Raw genomic sequence first — 26,853 nt, forward strand, 5'->3', positions numbered from 1 at the left:
TCAATATATAGAAGCCTTTATTTACAAACTGTTTTGAACACATATCTCACAGTACAATACAGTGACAATGCCTTGCCATCACTCTGTCGGTCATAACATAACAACAACACGTCAGAAATACTTCAACAACAGATTATTAACAATGACATTCATGCCAATCACTACATTTTCCCTGCTTTCTGCTTCCCACCCTTAAACTTGAATCCCCCTTTTGCTTTGAAGTTTTTCTTGTGCTTGAAGTTTCCCTTGCTGCCCTTCTGTCTCCGCCGAGACTTCCAGGAGTCTCCCTTGATCCACTGGTCCCTCTTCGCCTCCCACTTGAGCTGCTTCGCACCTTTAACGAGGGAATGAGGAAGAGGTCAACAAGCACATGACAACAACATGTCTCACACATCAAAGTATCACCTTCCTGGGCCAATTTGTCCATGCATATCTATTATTTTTCAGAATTTGAATGTTACCTGTAAGGTCATCAAGTTATAAGTTCACCTCCTCTTTATCCTGTTTGGAGCAAATGTTTAAACAGGGATGAGAATGGGTGAAAATGAGTGAAAAAAAGAGGAAAATGGGATGGGCATGTTTGGAGTCATGTTAACTGAAACAATAGAACATATATCATGAAAGACACCAGTGCCATCAAATACACAGAATTCTGCTGTTTCACGGAAAATTCTCATCCCTGTTTAAAGGACAAATGTTCATAACTCAAGTTTTAGAACTTATATACTAAATTCAAGTTTTTGTAGCGACCATAAACTTTCCGAGTCCCATGTTGGGATTCAAACCATGGAGCTTCTGATCCAAAGTTGGAAGTCCATGTGATCAAAGAAGTAAACCCGATCAGCACGCTGAAAAGATAAGGATGTCATCTGTGGGATGATTCCATGCCCTGCTACATTTGCTCGAGATGAATTTCTTGCCACGAGGCCAGATAGACAACTGCTGCCAACTTACTTGAGTTGTCGGTGTTGGACATGTCGTGGGTGCCCCCTGCCAGCAGGGCCTGACCCCCAACCCCCTCACTGTCCAGCAGGTGGGAGAACTCCTCGGCTGCAGCAAACAGACTCCCACTATCGTGTCTGGAAACATTCGGCAAATGTAAATCAACAACTAGTCATTTGCTAACAAGAAGATTAACTAAAATCTCGCTATTTCTGTCACTTCACTATGAATTTCCTGACTGACTCAACACATGAAGTTCCAAGTTAGAACTGGTCTTCAGAATCCTATGCTTGTTTCAAGAGATGAGTAACGAGTAATGGGATTGGGTGGCCAGGCTTGCTGACCTGGTTGATGCATCATTGTATCCCAGTTGCATAGATTGATGCATATTGGATTGTCTGGAGCAGACTTGATTGGTCACAGACTAGGGGTGCAGCTGCCATTAGAAAACATAGCCCTGGCTAACACAGGATTGTCACTGAAAAGGTTGGACAAGCCCTCAAAACAATCTGAATATTCAGCTTTGCCACCTATTGGGCTTACACGAAAAAACTGGCTTGCTACGCATCTGGAGAGTACTGCGATGTAGCTGGAACATTGCAGAGTGGGGTGTTAACCAACCAGCCAATCAACCAGCCTGGATCACAGGCAGGGACAAAAGCTGCATGGTGTTTGTATATTTGTTTGATCATGAATCTGCTGACCTCATTTTCAACAATATTTGAAACTCACTTTGACTTATCCTTCTTTCGTTTTCGCTGAGTGGGCATGAAGTCGTCTTCCCCAAGATCAGCCCCTCTCTTCCGACTACTCAGTCCTTCCAAGCCATCTGTAATTGACAAACATAACAGGATGATCACACTGCACACTGTTTCTCTCACAGTCATCCATCCAGTGTTTCTGCTCCCTAGCATATCCATACTGGCCAGTAAATCAGTTGGACAGGTGAACACAGGGTCTGTCAGACCATGTTTCCATCAGGAATAGGGACCTATGTTACATCTACACCTTGCAGTACACACTGTCTCAGGAAGAATTACTGCTCCCACAGTAAGAAGTGACAGTAATACACCACCATTATCCAAACTGGTTGTATGGGAGACAGTAAAATAGAGGGCAAAACGTAACAGCATTTTGTAAAGTAGCATTTCACGTTCTCAGCTCTCTCAGTTTCTCTTTGAGTGGTGGAAACCTAACCCATTGGAATAACTGCTTCATCCCAGTTAACTGGACTGGAGTGAGAGAGTCACTGGGGTTTCACACTGCTTCTAGTAATATTCCATCAAATATCAAGGCAAGGGACAACAAAAATGGACTTAACAATGTGCGAAAGCTTTAACCACTTGGCTATCACAAAGCTCCCACTTGGACTATGAAAATGAGATAAATAGTATGATGAACATCAGCCTGTTCAAACATCATACAACCATAACAAAACAAACGTCCCTTTGCAGTGTGAATCTATAAAATGGACACTGTTCCACAATTCCCATGGAATACTGATCAGTAATGCAAAGTATTCTTCAGCACCTTCATCTGAGAATTCCACTTCTTCTTCATCAAATTCTTCTTCCTCTTCCCCATCTCCCATTGCATCTTCCATCTCTGCCTTGAACTCAGCAGCCAAGTCATCATCATCCAGATCCATCTCTTCCCCGGAAAGATCATCATCAATGTCATCAATATCATCATCACTCTCTTCTTCTTCATCTTCTGGGACTTTGCTGCTTTTCTTACTTTTACTCTTCTTTTTGCCAAACTCCCTTCACACGGAAAAGAAATAGCTCACTGAGCAGCTATACAAGAAAAATGCACAAACCAGGATATCTCAGTTTTCTGTGGATACCCATATGAAATTTTAATAATGATAAAGAACATGGCAAATGAATAACTCTTTGTTGGACTTCAAAAAGCATGTCTTCAAATTCACCCTACCTAGGCCAACTACTGTATCTGTGACAATATGGAACTGCTCCATGTAGTTTTAAAGAACATTCTTCACCTGCTTATCATTGACACATACCACAACGAAGACTGAGGATGTTCCTACCCTCGACTTACCCTGCAAAGTCGAAATCCCAGAAGTCCTCCCCTTGGTCAGCTCCTCGCTCAAACTTATCTGTGGTGAAGAAAGAATAACACTTTTCAGTCCTGCTGACTTACAAAATTGTATACACATTCTTCATCTGTATTAACACATATACTAAAGTTTGAATTGATTCAGGAAGGGAACAGGTGGTTAATTAATGAGTTGCTAAAATATCTGACTTCTTACCAACTTATTCTAGTTGACATCTTGCACTACTGCTAACTGCTGACCTCCGAATTTCCTATATAGAGGCTGATTCAAAACATGTCAACATGGCTGCTAATGACAGGCACTGATTTTGTGTTTCCTGTCTAAGTTCACCACAATACTGGGACAAATGAAGACACTTACCCAAGTATTCATCAAACTCTCCATCACTGACACTGTCAACATCACTGCCGTCATCTTTCCCTTTCAACTTATCTCTTACAGATTTCTGGCTGAAGTACCTGAAGAGAGGTGTGAGTGGGGTTTTATTCAGCTTTGTTACTGCATGTTGCATTAACATCACAATGGGAAACAAGAGAAATCTGTTTCACAAATTTGTAGCATGTTAGAAATCATACCTGGGCCTTTGGAATAAAAAGTGAACATTACAACCACACCATTAACACACCTGGAGATACGAGCTTACATAACAAGCAAAGAGCCATGAGACATATTATCTGTCTTGAGTGAAGAAATGACGTAGCCATGGTAATGTACGTATAGTATTTGTTCTCCTGATGCACAGCAGCATTATCAAGAAAAGGTCATACATCACAGACATTGCCAGCATCCCTTACATGTCTGAGGACATCAAGAGCCATCATACTTCCTGTAATACTTTGCTTGAGTTGTATTGAGTAAATTTTGTGATTACCATGGATTCCCAATTTTTACTAGAAGACTTACTTCTAATATCATGAGTTCTTTTCATCAAATTGCTCACACTAGCTAAGTTAAGGCAAATGATAATGGAGTTTCTCAAAAAAGTGCGATCACTCCCCTTTCAGATTCCTGGTTTGTGATTTTACTCCCGATTGTTCCTAGTCCTCAAAGAAATGGAGAATGGGGGTCAGTATTAGACTTGTCTCACTCAAACAAGTACACACTAGTAGAGGCTTTCAAATGAAACTCTCACTGACATAAAATGCTCTCTAAATCAATGCGACTATCTTCACGTTCCTATTCACAAAACACTGAGAAAATACCCACGGTTTGAATTCAAGAATCACATGTAAAAGTCCCATGCAAAACTTCTATTAAACGTGGGGTCTGTTTGCCATGATTATAAAAAATATTCACACAATAATTTAGGTGATGCTCAGATATATTTCATGATCCCCTATATTTTTTTAAGAGAATATATTGCTACGAGATAGTGTTGTTTCTCATTTGCATTATCATTTAGTGATAGTTATTATTGGGTCAGAATGTTTAGAGTTTCGAGTGTGGATTGTGGGTTGCAATTCGCACCATGTACATTCAATGGCAACAGTATTTTAGCGGGATGCCTTTTTTTGATAGCCCTCCAGAGTTGCCTCCCTCAGCTGGTTATTTATCTTGTTGACTTGCGGCTATCGAGAAAGTTCTAAGTGAATGGCAATACAATCACGCTTTGCTCAAATGTCCCCAACACTGTCAGCATATATAAAGGCCGGTGAATGTGTAGTGTGGACGGGGAATATCACATGGAATTACACTCGGAATTATGCTGAAGTTGTAAGCCACTGCCTATCAACATCGTCTGTTTGCTAAAACATCTGACCTACAATCTACATTCTAGATTGACACTTCGTGCCTAACTGCTCTCTGTGTAAACAAGTCCATTTAGGATATCAGATCTCACAGTAGACTCTGGTGAGTTAATATTTTATATCTGTGACCCATAACCTTAGATTTGTGACTCAACTGCATTGTACTAGAAATCTGTATTGTGATTCATTTCAACTTGTTTGTTGTTTTCTCAATATTTTATTCAATATTTTAGACTTGTCTGTTATATTTTGCTGATTCAAAGGGGATTTCTTATAACTTTTGTCAAGGCAATTTATTAACTGTAACAATATGATAATGCAAACTGATTGTAATATGATATCAAGTGTTTCAGACATAAATGGTAAGAGTAAAACTGGTTCACAGGCAATGGCTATAAAAAATGGTACAGACAAGGGGTCACTGAATTTGTCAACCATCAAATGTAGTGATGTTTTATTTCAAAGTTCATGCTGTCATTGAGCAAATTATTGAATGTAGTAAAAAACTTTATCAACTCCGATTGGTGGGCATACAAAATGAAGTAACTGTACACTACACTTGATCTTGATGTTCATAGTAGCTGGGCTTATAATGATGCAACAGCGCCTGACCACCAACATCACTGTTCTGAAGCTTGACATGACAGGACTACGTACTATCTCTACACTGTCAATGCTTCAAGCTACAGTAAGTGGACATTCTGGGTGTATTCAATAGCTAGTGAATAATAGTATCTGTAGCAGGACAAGCAATCCTCACACAGTGACAGCTAGGCCTGTTTGATCTTAGCTACCCATGACACTACACTGGTGTAAGGGGCAGAGGTCATCTAATTAATATGTTTCAGACTTAACCAGTTGCTTGCATTACACTGACATGAATCAGTGAACTCACTTCTCTACAAGTGTAGTTGCTTGTACATAATCACAGAGTGGACATGGACAGGGAAACAGGTGACTGGTTGGGTAACACACAAACACAAGCTGAGCCTTACTTGTACAAGTACTTCTCATCTTCGGGGATGCTGTTCTCATCTCTGTCTATGAAACTGTCACTGGTCACAGGAACCTGATTTTTTGGTACAGACTGTTTGGCACTCATCACGCTCTTAGAAACTGCAAAATGAAACACTGATATTGCAAGTGTGGGAGGAATGTAGGCTTGTTTTCTCCATGATTTTGCAGAAGGATCAAAATATGGGCCACAAAAGTCCAGTCCCTACTCGGATCTAAAGTCAGACTCTTGTCTACATGAACAAAGAGTTAAGGATGTCCCCCTTGGGATCATCTGTCTCCACTCTCTACTATATTTTATTGAGTGAGTGAGTAAGTGAGTTTAGTTTTATGCCGTACTCAGCAATATTTCAGCTAATTGGCGGCGATCTGTAAATAACCAGACAATCCAGTGATGAACAACATGGGCATCAATCTGCGCAATTGGGAACACATGACATGTGTCAACCAAGTCAGCAAGCCTGACCACCCAATTAGTCGCCTTTTATGGTAAGCATGGGTTGCTGAAGGTCTATTCTACCCTGGGACCTTCACAGGTCCAACATTTTGAGTCAGCAGGTTGCAAATGTTGAAACCTTGTGTCAACCTCTAACTTTGTATCTCAAATCTGCCAATTGTGGTCCCTAAGACAAGATGCACCTGAACTGTAGATGCTGGTGAAAACATGAGACACTTTGACCACCCCAGAGTGAGGACCATGAAGTTAGCTGGAGCTTACCTGCTTCCAGCTTCTTGGGATTCTTGTACACAAATCTGTTGAGAAACTTGATGAGGGTGAAATCCTGCAGAGGGTCACTTGTGTACACAATTGGGGATTTCTGAAAATGTTAGTGTATCAGGAAAAACTGGTTCCACAAACCAAACAGCAATAACATGTGAAAATCATTAATGTCAGCAAGACGTTTTGTTACAAATCACCCATGAACAAACAGTATCATAGATTTCCCTCACACAAGATACATTAAAAATCCCTCAAGAACAACTTATGTTTCTATTTATTATGAAACTAGTGTAAAAAATCTCTGACAATTACTCTTACATTCTTCTGGCATCATCTTGTCTTACAAATGTCCAAGGAACAACCAGTGTCCAAAACCTGCCTACTCTTCCCAAGGCTTGTATATTCACCTGCAGCAGTGTTTTGGCAAACAGTGCCACCGAGGGGTGGAAGTGGTTTGCAAGCTTCTCCAGTTCCCACACACAGGCCTGATCAGCACCACAGTACACTGGGTTTCGGTGGAACGGGTCATAAGTCCCTAGTGTCATCTTGTCTGAAAAACATCATTCACATTTTGTGATTAATTCCGGACCCCACTCCATACATGTAGAATCTATTTCTTCTTCAGTCTTCAGTGAGTGTTTCTCCTCGACTCTCTACCAAGATACACACCTTGCTTGTTCCTCCGATGAACCCATGATGACTTGAGATTCTTCTTGACCTCCATCTTGTCCTTGACCTTGACCTCAGACTTACCCTCCCCTCCCTCTCTTGCTGCTTGGGATGGCATCTCATCTTCCTCTGGCAGGTCCACAAAGTGTTCCTCATCATCAGAGTCCTGACCAAGACAGTGAGTGAGTGAGTGAGTGAGTGAGTGAGTGAGTGAGTGAGTGAGTTTAGTTCCAGTGATCAACATCATAAGCATTGATCTGCGCAACTGGGAATTGATGTTATTTGTCAACCAAGTCAGCGAGCCTGACCACGCAATCCCAATATTTGACTCTTACGACACACATGGGTTACTGAAGGCCAGTACAGAAGGCCAGACCCATCCTGAAATGGTCTTCTTGTAAGATGATATAACAGCACTCGCACTAGTGAGTCTAACAAGACCTTATTGGGGGTAATGTCAGGTAACCTTTGAGACTGACTAATCAGAACACAGCTTACCAAATTGCGAAAGTGGACATTCGCAAATACCTTTTGAACTGTTCATCTCGAAAAGGTTCGTACCCGAACGATACCAAATTATATTTAGCGTACGCTCGCTTCCAGGTGATGCATGTGCTGCACGTTGCAACCATGACCACCGTGAGCAAACAGTCACTGAAAATAGTGTTTTTGGCAATATTCAAGGATGTCAGCTTGCAGAAAAATTAGCTAATGGTAACCATGTCAACAGAAACCCTAAAGCATATATAGTGCAGGTAAGACAACAGTGTTATATGCATTTGTTTGTGGAGAGATCTGTGTCAGTGACCTAAGTAGTAGCCGTTGTATGATTGGTTAAATCTATTTAACCGTCTAGCATTTGATTGGACGGTCATAGGTCGCTCAAAGGTTACCTGACACGACCTTCTACTAGGGTTTGTTTGACTCTGTGGTGGAGTGTAGAGAATAACACTGAGACTAGGTTTACTTAGACTGACTACTGCCCTGCACATGGATGTTATAGGTTGGTGTAAGGCTAGTGAACAATGATGGGCAATGGTGACACACAGTCACTCATGTCATTCTCTTCCATATCTGCAAAGTGGTCTGGGTCGATAGAGTGGATAGCAATGGGAATTTGTTTTCAAATGATATAAATCCACAATTTGAAGGCCACCACAGTGACTCACTGCAGGTCACAGTAACTGCATGACATTGGGTTTATCTGGTCCAGACTGAATTATTTACAAGCCATCATTGTAGCTTGAATATTGCTGAGTGAAACGCTTAAATATCATTGGTAGGTAAAAGTGAGTGAGTTTAGTTTTACACTGCTTTCAGCAATATTCCAGCAATATCACAGCAGGGGGAAACTGGAAATGGGTTTACCACATTGCACCCTTGTGGGGAATCGAACCCAAGGTCTTCAGTGTTATGAGCAAATGCATTAACTACTAGGCTACCCCACTGCAACTCATAGGTATTATTTTACCTCAAAAGACTGGGAAAAGTTGATGATGTCAGGTCTTTTCTTAATCACCTGAAACAAGCCAGTAAGAGTATTAATAGCACAGTATTCACTTGAAATAGCATTGTATGTTAGAAACACAGAAATCACTAGAACAACTAGAACAAACTGCTTGTGTTAAAACTGCTCTTATGTGAGATGCTGTTCAGAGACGCAACATTTTCACTTCAGTACAGGGAACTCACTTTCATGAAAACCTTGCACCTATGGATTTATATTCCTGGAGTAATTGAGAAAGGCTGAGCGTTAGAGAGTGTGTAAAAGTGTCCCTGTGTTTGTCTGGGTTTTGAGGATGCTGTGAGACTGTGCATGTATTTAGTGGGGGCTTGGGGTAGGAGTACTACCCCTTGGAGTTATGTTATAGTCTTTTCTGTCAAATGATGACAGCAACCGCATGTGGAATGTTCCCACGACTTGAATGGCTGGTACTCCTCACCTCGGACAGCATAAAGAGGACGCCACACACAAACTGGGGACTGTGGTAGGAGCACACCTGGAGCAACCTCTTGATGAAAGCCTGGAACAGGAGAGGCAACTCAACCATCAAACTTTTGCTTACTTCTATTATACAGTTTGAAAGGAGGCTACTTAGGGATTCACATTTCCTGAACATTTAACAACCAAATGCACAATCATATTCAAATATGCCTTGCTATGTAACGTTCTTAAAACTGATAAACATATAACAGTGTTCGAAATACCTGCCTGTCTGACCGCCCGTGACAAGTCATTTTCAAACAGACTGCCAGATTCTCAAATTCACCTGTGCGATGGTCTGGATAAATTTGTTAAAATCTAAATATTTGAGATATTTAAATACTTACCTTACCATAGGTCTATAACATATTACCTCAAGCTTCGCTTAGTAGGAGATCTGATGGGGTTGAATCGCTATTCAATCTTGAATGGCTACCTTGCAATCGACGACTGTCATGTTATGAAAGTATCTGGATCTCCCCACTGCGCATGCGCACAGACTCCACGAGAACTTCACTTTTACTTCTAGGTTCGAAGAGTCAGTAGTAGGGAGGAGGATCCAGCGTTGGGAGGGACTAAATGCCCTATGGTAAGGTAAGTATTTAAATATCTAAAATATTTAGATTTAAACAAATATTTTACTTTACTTACAACAGGACTATAGCATATGGATACAACAGACAGGACAGTGGTGTAGGACTCCAGAGGACCGTCAGCCTCTTAACATCCCACATATGCCTCGGGGCAGCCAGACCACTACTGATTCACCGTACACCAGTCTGCCGCAACAATCTCTTGGGAAGGTCCACTGGAACCAGAATCAGAGTAGTCGCGTATTAACCACCGGAGGGGTATGGTACATTATCTCCCGTAAGTACAAGACCCTCATAGACCAAGGTAAGTAAAATCGTACCTTATAGGGTGGACGGACGCGTCAGTTGCTGTGCAACCACAAAACAGTCCGAAAAGACTGTAGCCCCTCAATATATTCCTGTCTGGTAGCCAGGAAATCCCAAAGACGGCGAAAGAGAACAGCCCCATGCCTCCTAGTCTGTTAAAACCGGATCCTGGTCACATCCAGCGAATGAATTTCGCTAACTCTCGTCGCTGTAGCTAGCGCCAACAGAAACACCATCTTCCTTGTTAGGTTGTCAAATGATGCCCTGTTCAGCAGCTCGTAGGGGTGACCTCTCAAGTGCTGTAGCTCAACGTTTGGAACTTAACCTTTTGGTCCTCCAGCTAGAATGCCTTCTACATAGTGACCAGTTCAGGGATCTTCGAGACCCTCCTATAACCTCTGACAGGTAACACTGAATTTATGTGCTGACAGGTCAGTCTCAATAGTACTGCCCCAAGCTTCCTCGAGCACCGCAAATAACGTAAAAACTAGCAGTGAGTCCCGCGACTTTTGGGCACAGAACTTCTCAAAAGTAGTCCACTTTTCATCATAGAGTGATTGGGTGGAAGCTCTGTGCGCCTGTGCAATGATCTTCACCAACTGAGACGAGTAGTCCTTGGCCCTCAAAGTCCTTTGCCAATGGTCCAGGCACATAGATGAAACCGTGCCAGGTCCGGATGCAGTGTCTGACTGTGGGGATGTCCCAGTAACTGATCTCACTCTGGAAGCTGGAACGGATCTTTTTCTGTGAGGCGGCACAATTCTGGGAACCATGTCCTCGATGGCCACCAGGGCGCGACCAAAGGCAGATGGATCCTCACCATGAGCTTGAGTTTTGCAAATACCGCTGGTACTAGTACTGGTGGTGGGAAGGCATATACGTCCAGTCCCTCCCAAGACATCGACAGAGCGTCCATCGTCCATAAACTTGGTCAAGCAAACTCTGTCACAGACGTTTGACTCGATCGTCCACCAGCGCAGGTATTGGTGCAGATGTACCGGAAGCAACAGCCGTGTCGTAACATCATGTGCCTGTATGTATGGGAGGAGGTACCCCTGTAACGGTCGTAACATCAGCGCCCTCTGCACGTTTAGTCCTGCACCAACGTCAGTAGGCCCAACAGAGACTGCCACTCCCTGAGAAGTAACGGCTCTGACAGTCCCTTCGCTACAAACCAGGAAATCTTCTCCCACCTGTCGAGAGGGATCCGAACACGGTCGTACTGTGTCTGGAACAGGCCCCGATAAACACCAATTCCAGCGTGGGAAGTTGATTTTCCACCCTATTGCTCCAGGAGACAGATGGCAAAGTCTAGTTGTCTGCATAGCAACTGAGGTTCGAACTGGTTGAGCAGGCAATCGTCTATGTATAGGTCGAACTCTATCTGCCTGAGATGAAGAAATCGACTGATAGGCGCCATGATTCTGGTAAACAGCTACGGGGTCGTGGAAATGCCAAACGACAGGACCCACCACTGGTAATGTTGACTTTCGAATACAAATCTCAGAAACTTCCTGTGAGCTGGGTAGATGGGGACATGCAGATATGTATCCTGTATGTTGATACTGCACAGCCATGTTCCTGGGACCAACTTGAGGTGCAGCTGTTCCAGAGATGCCATCTTGAAGTGACGAGGCTCCATCAAGTAACGATCGTTGAACGCTGTGAATCGTTGTGAATCATGCATAGTTTGTCTGAGTCCTTCTTGGGAATAAGGAAGGCCGGAGAGTAGAACCCTGGCGAAAGGTGTGGGTCCAGCCCTTTCTCGGTGTTGCACTTCAATAATAACACCTTGATGTTGTCTGCTAACAACTGACGCTGCGCCTCTGGATACACCTGCGCCGACAGCTGAGATGTCAATGGTGGAGACTGTATGACCGGTAGTTTGTAGCCCTTCTTTAGGATTCTGGTAATGCAGAGATCTTCGAGGATGGACCAGTTCCTCCAAAAGATGCCCAGTCTCCCGCCTACTGGTGAAGGGTAAACTGGCACGGCTAGGGGCAAGAGATCCCAGTCATGACTGGTGACACCCTCAACGTCTTGAATAGGGGCGCTTCCCCTTCCCGGGGGTGGCAGGGGCATCCCTGGTTGTGTCTGACGGCTTGCAACAATCGGCTGCGACGTTGCCCTGGCCATGACCTCTTGTAAAGGCGGATCTGACGGATTCCCTCCTCGGAATGTAGCGTCTCTTCCCTCTGTTGCATGTTCCCGCTCTATCACGAAAAGCAGACAATAGGGCCTCAAATGCTGACAATGACACCTCTGTGTTAGTTAACTCTGCATGTTCCTTGTAAACTTCTTGAATAGCATTCCTGAAGAGGGCCTCTGAGGAGAAGGGAGTTCTTTTATGACACCTCTTGAATTCTTCCTGCCATGAACAAGCATCCTTGCCTTGCCATAGGACTAGCAATGACAAATGTTCCAATCTGGACTCGTTAGGCTCCGTCAAATCCACAGTCGTCGCTGATGTAGCTGATGCTAGCACTGAGACTGGCTTCAGGATGCGCCGCAGCTCCGTGTCAATGGCCTGTAATCTGTCCTGTACCTTATACATGGTGGTGGAAGATAGTCTTCTAATGGCTTCATCCAACACCTCCAAGGAGTTCGCAAAGTCAAGACTATGCCCGTTATAGTCCTGCTTCTTCGACTTGGGCGCCCTGATCGTAGCATGCAACGACAGATTAGCAAAGTCTTCATTCAGGGAGGATATGGCGTCGACCACCGTGGGATGTGGCGGGATCACAGACCTGATCACAGACCGTCAGTATTCCAGGAGATGCCCGACTTGTGCTCACACGCCTGCTTTCTGTGCTTTGACTGTCTGGCACAAGGAGGCGACTCCTTCTTCTACGGTGGAGGGATCTGCCCCAACGATCTGGACAACGAATGGCGGTACCGACATACACTGGACGAGCTGTTCCGGGGACTCCTAGATCTTGATCTCCTGACACCCGGTCGCCTTGCACTTACTCTTCCGCTGGTGATAGTAGTGGCGCCCCTCAGTGCTCCTTATGCCAGTGTGTCCAACCCTGGCGCCGATCTCTCCAAGCCCAGCGTATCGGTGAGTTGAGATGAGCCCACAGGCACTGGCGCCGGTAATTGGATGCGCTTCTCACTCAGCCTTGCTTCACGAACCAACAGAGGAGCCCTAGTCGGAGGCACCGCCTGATCCTGAGATACACCTGATGTCATCGAAGGGGCAGGTACAAGTAATGATTGAAGTATCTGTTGCACCTCCGGGCATGCTTGGGCGTCAGGCCTAAACAACTCCACCCAACCTCCTGTCTGGGATCGGCATAGACGTCGCCATTAGTAGCGTCATCCGAGTCTGCCTCAGCGTTGGCTCCACCCTCGCAGAAGTATCAGACACCGCCCCAGGTACCTCCTGCATTGTCTCACCTCCAGTGTACAGGGAACAGATAATCTGGATCCAGAAGAGGATGCAGGGGAATGTGACATCTTCTGCAGTCTCTGAGTCTTCCTCTCCCTGACCACGGCCAAACATGCCTTAAACTCAGCTCTTGATAACCCTGTACACGCTGCACAGCCCTGCTGAAGGGTGCACAACACCTTAGCACAGTCCGGGCAGTAAGGGTGACTTTCCGGACTTGAGGCCTTTGCAATCCACACGAAGTGACGTGTCATGCACAACTACTGTAATAAACCGAAATATAAATGTGATAATAAGGATAAAAGAAAAAATACCCCTTATCACGTAATGGACTGCTCCACTCTCACGTGCAACAGCATGCTTGCAATAGACAAGTGAAATGGCTGCCACTCTGAAAGGGACAGCAAAAATTACACTACATACATCGCTAAGTGACAAAATCAGAGCACAAAGTTTAGATACAGCGGAAAACTATCATACGAAAAGAATTCGCTGATAATTGAAACCGATCCTGTAAAATTTACAGAGGCAACAGCTAAATTAGGAGACACGATACCGTGTCTCGTACCAGCTAGCCGACAAGTGTACATTAACGAATTTATACGTTAAAACTAACACAAAGATTGAAAATACACACACAACACCAAGAACTTGTAAAGGAATCAGTGTAAAGCGTAGTAAGTCAAAGCTTTATTAGTTGAAAAAAAAGAGATAGCAACCCAAACGCATCTAGACCAGACGACACTTGAAGTAAAATCATGCGCAGTGAGGAGATCCAGATACTTCCGTATCACGACAGTTATCGATTGCGAGGAAGCCATTCAAGATTGAATAGCAATTCAACACTGTCAGATCTCCTACTAAGCGAAGCTTGAGGTAATATGTTATAGACATATGGTAAGGTTATAGATATATGGTAAGGTAAGTAAACAATTTTACACAAATGAAAATATTCTATGGGCAGGTAACCTTTGGTCAGGGCTAGCAAGTTCTACATTTAACCAGCATTGTGGTCTGGCGGAAATTTTTGGGAGGTTCATACAAAGCATTTAACAACCCCTTGTGGTCACCATGATTACATGTAGGTGTGTATAAGAATTAAACAGATTTGCAAAACACAGCCAGATACAATCTCTACGAAAGAATATAAAACACACCTTGATACGTTTCTGAGACATGTCTGTGCGCATTGTCTTGAAGATGAGATTGAGGAACATGGCTTGTTTAGATGATGTCTTCAGGGCTGGGGAAGCCAGCTTCTTGTACAGCGCCACGTAGAACCGGTCACTGAGAGTCTCCCTAGAAGGTATACTTAACTTGTCAAAAATAAGTAAGAGTTACAAAAATAGTGGACAAAATATGTTTTGGTTTAGAGGTCACATGCAACGTGCAACACAATTTTGTAGATTCTGATACCTTTCAGTATGCACTTATCCAAACAAATTATCAAAAATACCAATTGAATCTATGACATTGAAAAAAAAGAACACAATGAAAAAAAGCCCACCAAATCAGAGGTTAAACAATTCACTAATTTTCCCTCAGTGCTGAGGGAAATCCGTCTTTGTTCTAAAGTAAGAAATGCCAGTGTTCACTGGGAATAGACATGCTCTATTCCAGCACTGGCAAACTGTAGCACAAGTGGGGTGGTGGGGTAGCCTAGTGGATAAAGCGTTCGCTCGTCACACCGAAGTCCTGGGTTCGATTCCCCACATGGGCACAGTGTGTGAAGCCCATTTTCTGGTGTCCCCCGCCGTGATATCGCTGGAATATTGCTAAAAGCGGCGTAAAACTAAACTCACTCACTCACTCTCTGTAGCACAAGTGGGTTGTGCTGCATAGAGAACCGAGTGAAGTGAGCAAAGGTTGGCAAGGTACATTCCTCGCTTCAGTTCGAAAAATATTTTTCATGTCCAAATAAAATATTGCCACCATCAAAGGTATACACCGATTTCTTCACTTCATTGTGCTCTCACATTTCCAATGTCATGCTGAACAATTACTCATGAGAAATATTGTTTATTCAACATTTTAAGCGCAACTTGTGGTATATCAGACAGTTCTTCTCTTCCATTAGCCCTGCCAGCTTCCGGCTCAACGGAGTGAAGGAACAGGAGGGTATTATTCTATATGGAATACTTACAGTTACCTCCCCTGCTTCATTCACCTATTACGCCAGAAGTGTTTTGATGTAGAATAAATGTTGCAAAAATTTTAACAACAGCGACAGATAAGACAAATAAACTCCAACATGTTCATGATTAAATTAGGCAATGTAGTATTTCTTTTTAATTTCAGCTTATTCTTGTTCCATCACTCCGTTCACCCTGAAGCTGGCAGGGGTAATGTAGGCGAAGAATGATCTGAATACCACGAGTGGTGTTTAAAATGTTGAATAAAACATATTTCATGTGAGTAATTATTAAACATAGGGTAGAAAATGTGAGAGTACAACCAAGTGAGGAAATGGGAGTGTACCTTTGATGGTTGTGATATTTTAATTTGATATGAAAAATTATTTTTGATCCGAAACGAGGGATGTACATTGCCAACCTTTGCTCGCTTCGCCTGCATATAAGAAGACTTGTCATATTCTCTATGCTGCGCAACCCCATTTGCGCTACAGCTTGCCTGTGATTCCAGCTATGTGTTTATAGCTATTTTCAAACAGACTGACAATTAGTTTGACAATTTACAGTTGTTTTTATTTTGGTGGGGTTTCTTTGGCTGCCAGTTTATTTGAACTGCAACAATTTCACATCATTCAATGGCAAACTAGAGATTCTGAATACATCCTTACGAAAGGAGAGTGGAATATTAACTTGCGGATTGGATATCTTTAGAATTAGTTTGAATTCAAATGTGACGAACCAGAGATAAAAGGACCTCTCACCTCGAGTCTGTGACATGATGCAACAGCATGAGAGCCTGGACGCTAGTGTTGAAGTTGACCAGGTGCACAATCTTGTACAGGCTGTCCAGCTGCTCGCTCAGGTAACTCTTCTCACCTGCACAGGATTACAATCACATCACGAATACAAGACATCCATATCTGATACACAAGTCACCACAATCACTCAGTGTCTTGGCAGTCAAAGTATTTAATGAGTATGATGGGTGTGATGTACAGGTCCATCTCCTATTGTTGCAGGTTTCCTATTTTAACGGTAAACACATTTCCTGCCGAGATTGCCGATGCACGATAGTAAATGGTTGTTTACATCATTGACCAGTAACTAGGACGTGGCCCAAATCTGTGAATGATCAAAATTTTGTTAATATGGGTAAGGTTTTACCAACTTGGACAAATGATAACTTTCTCCCACCCTTTCCAATAGGATTCCTCTTTCTTACACTTCATAACGTTACTTCCTCATTAAGCCACGAGAATGGGAGATAACTCATTAAGTCAGTGGCGGACAACCTTGTTTTTCACCAAGATCCAAAGTGGTAATACACCTGCTGGATCAAGCAGTTGATAGATACAGACATTAGAGGAAGAGTCCCTTCATTTAAAAACAACAAGCATTCACACAATAAGAAATGTTTCTAAGTAACGCACAAATATCCTAAGTAACGCACGAACAGGAAACGCCTGTATACATCCTGGGCAAGGCTGAAATGTTTCAAATGATCATTTACATTTAGCTTGAGAATGATGTAAGAATCCACATCGAAATGTCACTCAAAGTACTAAACAAGAAGTTGTAATCCATAAAGCTGTATGTTTCATTTTACCCCAATCAGGACCTCTTCTGAAAAAGAATCAAGCCTACTGACACTGCATTGTCAAATCTAGAACCCTTAGTCACTCGACCATGTCAGATAATTAGCCTCTAGTTCGACTTATGTAAGAAAAGGTTCAGTATTATTGTGACCAGTCACATATGTTCAGCAGATACTAGAACTCCTCTCACCTTTAGCATAAGGAAAAGCCCGATGGACTCCCGTCAACAGGGCACTCATCATCTTGCTGTCAATCTCCCCTTTCTGGACAAAAGCCTGGAATACAAACGTAACAACACTGATCTGAACAAGGTAGAAGCCAGTAAGGAAAGTTTGTTCATTTGTTGGTGAATAACACACTCAGCAATATTCCAGATATAACACACTCAGCAATATTCCAGATATAACACACTCAGCAATATTCCAGGTATAAGACACTCAGCAATATTCCAGATATAAGACATGGGTGTAAGGATTGTAAAAAAAAGTGTGAGTGAGTGAGTTTGTGTGACTGAGAGAGAGAAATTGCGAGAATGAGAGTGAGCAAGATAGAAACTAAGAAAGAGTGAGTGAGAGAGAGAGAGAGAGAGAGAGATAGATAGAGAGAGACAGAGACAGAAACAGAGACAGAAACAGAGTGAGTGAGTGGCTTACCCTGAAAAAGGAGAAGTAAATCTTAATGAGTTGTGAAGCCAGCTCTTCATCCTCAGCATCCAGGACTATCTGGTTGAGGAAACACATTGCATAATATCTGAAACAAACAAAATCATCATTGGCAGTTACTATCCGCAGTAGTTAAAAATCACGGATGTTTTACAATATGAGTTTTTGTTTCTTAATGACACATTATTACAGCAGGAACATAATTAGGAGGCTTTTGGAAAATACTGTGAAGTTACAAAATATCTCCCTTTCTGAAAAAGGCTCTCTTATAAGGGTTACAAAAAAAACCCCCAATATGTAAGATTTCAAAAAGATGTTTTCAAAAGATATAAGGTGGTACAGCTTTTAAAAGATAATCTGTTGTTTTATGTTGTCGTCAAGTAATCTGAACAGTGTCTTTGTTGAGATTAAGAATTGACAATACACACTGTGCCCTTTCAGAGATGTTCGGCCGGTACAGGATCACCTCTACAGCACTGGCCACCACAGCATTCATGTTTGGGTGCTGACTCACTACAAGAGGGGAACAACACAACTGATATCAGTTTATGAAGCTGGGATGATGAACTGACACTCAACAACATCAAACTCAACAATACTATATTTGATGAACTTCAATCAGTCAAGTGGACTTTTGCAGGTCTGCTAGTCATCACTGGTAGATGTTTTATACAGGTTAGGATGGATTAGATGTGCTATTGTTTGCTTACCTAGCCTGGTGAGCAGGAATGATGCCTTGGCAGCTATTTTGTAGTCTGGATCTCCCAGCTTGTTGGCCAACATGGGCAGCAGCTCCTACAGACACATGGCCAATATTCACCTATAGACACATGGCCAATATTCACCTATAGCTACATTACAAATATTCACCTACAGACCCATGGCCAATATTCACCTACAGACACATGGCCAATATTCACCAATAGACACATGGCAAATATTCACCTATAAACCCAGGGCCAATATTCACCTACAGATACATGGCAAATATTCCCCTACAGACTCATGGCAAATATTCACCTATAGACACATGGCAAATATTCACCAATAGGCACATGGCAAATATTCACCAACAGACACATGGCTAATATTCACCTATTGACCCATGGCCAGTATTCACCTACAGACTCATGGCAAATATTCACCTACAGACACATGGCAAATACTCACCAACAAACACATGCCCAATATTCACCTACAGACTCATGGCAAATATTTACCTACAGACACACGGCCAATATTCACCTACAGACACATGGCAAATATTCACCAATAGGCACATGGCTAATATTCACCTATAGATACATTACAAATATTCACCAATAGACACATGGCAAATATTCACCAATAGACACTTGGCCATAGACACATGGTAAATATTCACCCATAACACCTGACAAATATTCACCAGTAGACACATGGCAAATATTCACCTATAGATACATTACAGATATTCACCTAGATACTCATGGAAAATGTTTACCTACATACTCATGGCAAATATTCACCTACAGACTCATGGCAAATATTTACCTACAGACACATGGCAAATATTCACCTGTAGACACATGACAAATATTCACCAATACGCACATGGCCAATATTCACCTACAGACACATGGACAATATTCACATATAGACCCATGCCAATATTCACTCATATACACAAAATTTCAAATATTCACCAACAGACATATGGCAATTATTCACCAACAGACACATGGCAAATATTCTCCCAAGGAGAATACCCAAAACTGTGAGATGAAAGTAAGGATTATCAATGTGGTAAGTCCAAACAATTCCACTTTTACCATGTCAAGTAAGGTGGTAAAAAACATGGAACAAACTGAGTTAGATAGTCTAAGATGCTTTGTCCAAGTATTACAGCCATATGTACAGCCATATGATGGTTTGTCATGGGTAAGAGCAATGAGATGCCTAAATTGGTATAAAGAAAATAACAACCAAATCAATCTGGACCCCTTCCCCCACCAGGTCTTGTGATCCACACTCACCTTCTCCCCTTCCGGCTTGTTGGCCAACAAGTAGTATATTGTACCTGGGGAAGGAAATGTCATACAGTTTAACGTGTGGATGTGTCACTAGGCTAACAGTACAGTTTTATCAGTGCAAGATATCCAATTTTTCTATGTATATTTTGAATGAAAAACACAAGTTTATGACAAGAAGGCTATCCTATTTTACGTGTAATATCTCATTTCTATTATGATTTCAACTGAGTGAGTGACTTTGGTTTTACACAGCTTTAAGCAGTATTCCAGTAATATCATGGCAGGGTACGCCAGACTTGGACTTCCCACATTGCAGCTGTGGGGGGGAATCAAACTTGGGTCTTTGGCATGACGAGCAAATGTGTTAACCACCAAGCTACTCCCCTGAATCTAATCATTTCAAAGTCACACAAAACACATTAAAGTCAGTGTTCACTGTTAACTTCACACTTGCAATACTCCAGGACCCAGATTTTCGAAGCTCTCTTAGCGCCAAGACAGTCATAAGTGCCATGTATTAACATTAACTTACGACTATCTTCGTGCTAAAGATCTTCGAAAATCTATGCCAGGTATATGACAGCAGCCTTTAAACATTTGTGTCTGGACCAAAACAAATAATGATTGATATAAATCTGATCTGTTCACTGTGCTTGACCCCAGATCCTTCAGTCAGTTTAAATGACTGGCAGGGAGTGTGAGTGACTTCAGTTTTATGCCGCACTCAGCAATATTCCAGCTTTATGGCAGCGGTCTTTAAACAATCGAGTCTGGATTAGACAATCCACTGAACAACAACATGAGCATCAATCTGCGCAATTGGAAATTGATGACATGTGTCATCCAAGTCAGCGAACCTGACCATGTCAACCAAGTCAGTGAACCTGACCATCCGATCCTGTTAGTTGCCTCTTAGGACAAGCATAGTCACCTTTTATGGTAAGGATGGTTTCCCGAAGGCCTATTCTAACACAGACCTTCACGGGTCGACAGGCAGAACAGATCTTATTTGGAATATACAGGGAGGAAGACATTGTCTGTGACATAAATACACTTTACTTACTTAAAGCTGTCTCTTTGGGCGTTGTTAATGTATCATGTGACATCGTCTGAAGCATAACATCAACTTTAAGAGCATGACAAACAAAACTATAATCCCAAACTCCATGTAACAGTTTCATCTGCAGATAAGTAGCGTCCACACAGATTATGCCACTACATTTCACACTGTTAAAATCAGAAGAAATCAAACAGATGTTTTGAAGAATTTCTTTGACAAGCATTTGGAAGTTGGTGTAATGATCAAGAGGCAAATGTATATGGATATATAAGTTTTCATTTTTAATATTAAAAAAAACAGAAGTTCAGTGTTTTAACACACAGGAAGTCTTCTCACATGAACAGCTTTAATAAATGCAGCATATTTCTCCTTCAGTTGATTTTCAAAGTACCACAGCAGAAGTGTCTTGTCAATGGTGTCCTTGTTTCCACTAGCCAGTCTCTCTAGTCCAGGTAAAGATTGCTGTAAGAGAACGTACAGATAGCTCACTCAATGGATGTACTTGGACACAGAGGTTTGAACACTTGTTTCCCTCCCTTTATTTCCATATATCCTAACTATATCTCACAATACACTAATACTCATATTGATTTCAGATAATAGTTTAACCATTCTGACTTCAAGCTCTTCACATCTGTCATGACAGTGAGTGAGTGAGTGTAGTTTAACACTGCACATAGCAATATTCCAGCTATATGGCGGTAGTCTGTAAATACTTGAGTCTGAACCAGACAATCCAGTGATTAACATCATAAGCATAGATCTACGCAATTTGGACATGACAACATAACAGCCAAGTCAGTGAGTCATGACACAACTAAGCAAAGTTTACCTTGACCATTGTGCTAGAACAGAACACAAATCAACCTCAGAGATTCTTTCATTAATTAAATTTACTGCAGTTAATATAGTGTAAATATTCATTATTACTCTGGTATTGCTTTACAATGTCAGTTGATATTTTATACCTATCCTGACTTATCATTCGTAGGGCCCTCCCAACCCTCACCTCTCGGCACAATGGGCTTCACTGTAGGCCTCAAGGTGCATAGCTCAGGTCATGTGAGACAGATTTGGCAAGAAAGGGGAGGCAACCTGTAGGTAAGTGATTTTATGCTCTCTTCAGGGAACTAAGTATTTAAGTTTCTATGTGACAAGAAAAAAATTACGACATTAAAATCATACCTGATAAAAACTTTTGAGTTTTCTGTGGCTGGGCAACAGATCAGACAGGAACAGGTCCTTCAAGGCCTCTGGCAGAGACGGGAGACAACGTGATTAAGACACCATATCTTTACTAAAAGAAGCACACAGTAGCTTGACAACCTAACCTAACCTAACAGCTCACCAGGTCAAGAGAAGGTGAGAGCATAGTAGGAGAATGGGTCCATTAGATAAATATGTTGTTCACTGATCCCTCGGGGCCCATGGGTTGATGGACCCTTGACGTTTGTTTATGTCACCTCATGAACTGTTCTGAACTAGATTTTGCAAAATAATCCATACAGTTTATAGCTACTATTTACACATGAATTGGTATATTGTAAAACAAGTTTGTAACGTTGAAAAGATTACTGTCATGAGTTCCATAAAAGATGAAACTAAAAAAACCCCAAATTCTACAAAAAACTTTAAGAAAGCAGTTGGTTACATATATGAGACTTGAACATTCTCTTTAGCATTTGATGCATTATCCTCGTTCAATTAATCAGCATAACGTTTGCAGTTAGTGGAGAAAAATGGAAAAAGTTGGTGTCTAATCACGGCAAAGTTACAGATAGGACCAGATAAAAGCTAATTACCAACAGCAGCCATTGCTTCCCTCTTGCTCTTTTTCCTGGCCATATTGAGAAGAGTCTCCATGCTGGTAAGATTGTGCACAGGGGACTCCCCGACCAGAAGTGTCAGGGCGGCGATCTTGTCAGATGACGTGCCAGATGCCAGCACAGTCTTCATCCATTTTGTATCTGATCGCTTGCTGTTTTCACGTTCTGAAGTAGAGTATGCCAACATATAGTCATAAAAGGACTCTTTTGTCTTTAAGGTAGTGAAATATTTCCATGTATATTGAGGAAATATTGCTTTGGAGGCCATATTTATCTGATGAATCTACACCGAAATGTTATTCTATGCACTGTGCCAAAATAGTCTCCAAATTCTGCTAGCCAGTCAGACTCGCCTGAGAGTTACTAGATAACAAAATAATTCACTATTTATTTATGATTTATTTTTGGAATGACCCTGTAATAATTCAATAGCCAGTCGAGCCAGTGACTGTGGATAGTTACTGGCCAAACTGGATTATAACTAGCCACAGGCTAGTGGGCCAATACCTATTTCCTACACTGGTTCTTTGAGCGATATTCAACCTTGAGCAAGAGTAAGGTAATGTACAAATTCTGATCCTATGAAACACAAAGTAATACATAGCCTAACAATTAGGCCTAAACAATGTCAACAATAACAATTACTAAGTAAACATCAATTATGAATCAAATGACTTGACATACAGTCATTGTTGATGAAACAAAACCTTGCTGCACTGACATGTATCATTGATGCTATTTCACTAACTGACCAAGATCCCATGCAGCAATGACACTATACCTGCTGCTGTGTGCTATCTATCCGCTGGAGATGACAGTGCCACGAACATCTGTGACAGAACAACTTCTTAATTGTGAATAACATGTTTCTGATGTTTCTGATGCTCCCTCATCAGGTGATTTCAGACATGTTATTCACAACAAAGAAATTGACATTCATAAATTCTGCTTTTCTCATACATTCCACTTCTATATGCCCCTCAAAGATTTAAAACATAATTAACTCCTCATGTTCTCACGTTTTGCATAGAGAGCCACCTCATCCACCAGCAGTTTTGATGCAAATGACTCCATCTGTTGTACTACAGACTCAGTTGTCTGGCCAATGTTGGGAGCCTCATCCTGACAAAACAGAAGTCAAATATTACAAAATAGTTACACCAGTGGAAAAGTGAGTGAGTTTAGCTCTATGTCTCTTCCAGCAATATTCCAGCAGTATCATGGCAAGGGACACCAGAAATTGGGTTCACACATTGTACTCATATGGGGAATAGAACCCGTGTCTTTGCCATGATGAACGAACGGTTTGGCCACCAGGTTACCCCATTCCCCTGCAACGAAAATAATTTATATGGGATGTCAATTGATGACATATCAAAAGAAGTTTCCTTCTGGTTTAACACTGCCATGAACAACATTTCTGTTATATCACTATGTGTGAGCATAAGAGAAAATAATGTGCACAGCTGAGTAGAATAAGAAACACAATCATTGCAATTGGATTCTGATATGACTAAGGTAGGTAACTCTGCAATGCCCGGTGAAGCACCTTTGCCCTGCATTTACACCATGAAACTGAATGCTGACAATGAATGTCAGTTAGCTATATATATATCAAAATTTGCATTACACTGTAGTTGTTTACAGATCATCCTGATGGTATTCCAGTTTGTCAACATGTAAACACACCTAATTAGGTAAGTTGACAGAGAATGTGATATGCATAGTAAGCAAATGGTCTCAATATGAAAACAACAGATCAACACCACAAAGGTTTTGTTGAAAAGGTAAAAGTAACAAAGCAAGATCCTGACAATTAAGTAATTCCTACTTAGAATACTAGTATTCATTCTGAAATTCCTCAACGATTTTTCTAAAATGCGTTCCAACATATTTTCATTGAGCCCATTTTCACCTATCCTGAAAAAATTCTTCTTGATAAGCTAATGATGAGTACGTCTTTTCAAAGGAAGTCATTTGCACTTTCTGACTTCTTAGCGATTGCAATGACCACATTTTGAACAGTGGGCTTGAGGACACCTTTCTTACACCTCTATTTCCAAACCCGCTAGAGGATACTGTAAGGAAAACAAGTAGTGAAGTTGATGTGTCATGAAGGTATGTAAACACCTTACCTCATCATACCATCTCTCTGTTCCCTTCAGGATGAGGTACTTGCGGGGTTTGTAGGTAGTGATATGTTTGTCCCAGTCCACCCTGATTGTCCTCAGTTGGCTGTAGTCCACAGGATCCGTGGAACTGGAAATTTCATCATCCTGGACTTTGAACTTGTTTTTCTTTTTTTTCTTTTTTGTGGAACTGGACACAGCCTTTATCTGTTCCTCCTGTGTCACTGTTTCATCCTTGTCTTCATCTTTTGGAGCTGATACATCTTCATCATCAGCTTCATCTTCATCAGCAATGATGCTGCATACAACATAGTGATTTTCTTTGATCCAACATTCAAGATGACATGAAGAAACAGCATTTGATTATCAATTTAACCCATCGCTTGTAAAATTAAGTAAAAGTAAAATTAAGACAGTGATCCAAAATCACCCAGCTTACAGATTCTACAAACAAGCCGCATTAATATGATTTCTGAGCTCCATGGAAGCCAGTTTTGCATTTCAATAGCAATGAAAGAATTTTCATGAAGGTTGAAGCACTTACCTTTGGTCTCTGTACTTGTGTAGGTCAAGTTTCTTTATGAGATCACGGATCTAGACAAAAATCACAAACTCATAAAGCATAGATACATTAACATTAGCATTGTGAATGTGAGACATCTAAACCATTTTATGAGAAATACAACTGATGCCATTCAAATGACCTAATCTCTTATCATGCTGACTGGTAGAAAAGGGAGAAAACTCCTCCTATTCACAGTTGCAGTGCATGTCGTACCTCATCATGTTTGACTGGTTCTGCATCAAAGTCCTCGACAAAGCCTTCAATGTCCTCTTCAGTGTCCTCCAAATCTGCCACAAGTTGCAGGTCATTCTGCACAAGAACACAAAAACATAAGGACATGTAATATCTTCAAGCCATCACAGAATTTCTGTATTTGGATGGATTGGATATTATTAAAAACAAGATATTTTCAAAAACTAGTTCTTGTTATTAACAATGACAGGATGTACTGCTGCTTGGTATTGTTAGTTAACAAATATTGTAAACTCACAACATCACTGGATTTATTCAGTGAGAGTGTGTGTAGAGATACATATGGTTTATGGCAGTTTGTAATTTGGAATGACATAACACAGAAATAAACTACTCTGTTGTTTCACAGAGGTGTTTGGAAACAACTTTTCACATCACGAACAAGTCACAGACGCATTCTCATAACCTTTGTTGGGCGAATATTTATACAAAACGTTTGAAAAACCTCAATTAATAGTTTGAGTGAGTAAGTTTAGTTTTACGCCGCATTCAGCAATATTCCAGCTATATGGCGGCGGTCTGTCAGTAATCGAGTCTGGACCAGACAAGCCAGTGATCAACAACATGAGCATCGATCTGCACAATTGGGAACCGATGACATGTGTCAACCAAGTCAGCGAGCCTGACCACCCGATCCAGTTAGTCGCCTCTTACAAGCTGAGTCGCCTTTGATGGCAAATTAATAGTTTGAACATTAATAATAAATGAATATTCATAGTATCCATCAATTATGCACCATGCTGAGTGAGTGAATGAGTTGAGTTTTACGCCGCATTCAGCAACATTCCAGCTATATGGCGGCGGCAACATGGATATATCATTGGTTGAACAGAAAGATGCATGTATGTTAAGTGCAACAGACGGAGCAGGAGGGTTATACACAGCACGCGGTGCTGTGTAATTGCTGCCATCCGTCATGAAAGGAAGCATTTCTGTCTGCAACTTAGTGTAAGTCTATTCGATTGCATAATTGTTTTTCTAATTTTTGTATATTGTATCGTCTCTTTCTTATTACCTTATTGCCACCAAGTGAAACAATTGTATCTATTGTTAATTTTTCTTTGATTTTCTTTGGCAGGTCTACTGACTTATTTTCCAGTTTGGAAACACGTGTTTTCTTTTTCGACTTTCCAGCCATTTTTCAGGAAGTGGAGAACCGGAACCTGTTATAT

At 41.5% G+C, this 26,853-nt stretch overlaps 1 protein-coding gene across 1 annotated transcript; it reads right to left on the reverse strand.

Moving 5' to 3' along the window:
* LOC137294586 (CCAAT/enhancer-binding protein zeta-like) lies at nt 1-26,836 on the reverse strand. The gene is made up of 28 exons (XM_067825633.1): nt 26,697-26,836; nt 25,643-25,738; nt 25,409-25,458; nt 24,871-25,162; nt 23,755-23,857; nt 22,712-22,900; nt 22,095-22,162; nt 21,246-21,371; nt 20,913-20,958; nt 19,853-19,896; nt 18,548-18,632; nt 18,266-18,350; nt 17,829-17,925; nt 17,366-17,450; nt 16,342-16,456; nt 14,606-14,747; nt 9,118-9,198; nt 8,646-8,693; nt 7,175-7,340; nt 6,913-7,055; nt 6,503-6,602; nt 5,766-5,886; nt 3,383-3,480; nt 3,004-3,061; nt 2,473-2,705; nt 1,675-1,771; nt 955-1,079; nt 1-334 (listed from the first exon to the last, which is right to left on the reverse strand). The coding sequence occupies exons 1-28, from the start codon at nt 26,817-26,819 to the stop codon at nt 162-164; spliced, it is 3,189 nt and encodes a 1,062-aa protein (XP_067681734.1). The 5' UTR covers nt 26,820-26,836; the 3' UTR covers nt 1-161.
* Between the last annotated feature and the right edge of the window lie 17 nt (nt 26,837-26,853).

Source organism: Haliotis asinina, chromosome 8 (genome assembly GCF_037392515.1).
Source record: "Haliotis asinina isolate JCU_RB_2024 chromosome 8, JCU_Hal_asi_v2, whole genome shotgun sequence".
Taxonomy (NCBI): domain Eukaryota; kingdom Metazoa; phylum Mollusca; class Gastropoda; order Lepetellida; family Haliotidae; genus Haliotis; species Haliotis asinina.

Coding starts and splice junctions, on each gene's coding strand:
- LOC137294586 (XM_067825633.1), bottom strand. CDS start 26,819: ATGGCTGGAAAGTCGAAAAAGAAAACACGTGTTTCCAAACTGGAAAAT. Junction 25,459..25,642: donor AACCAGTCAAACATGATGAG/GTACGACATGCA, acceptor ATTTTTGTCTAG/ATCCGTGATCTCATAAAGAA. Junction 17,926..18,265: donor AACATCTCTGAAAGGGCACA/GTGTGTATTGTC, acceptor TGTTTGTTTCAG/ATATTATGCAATGTGTTTCC.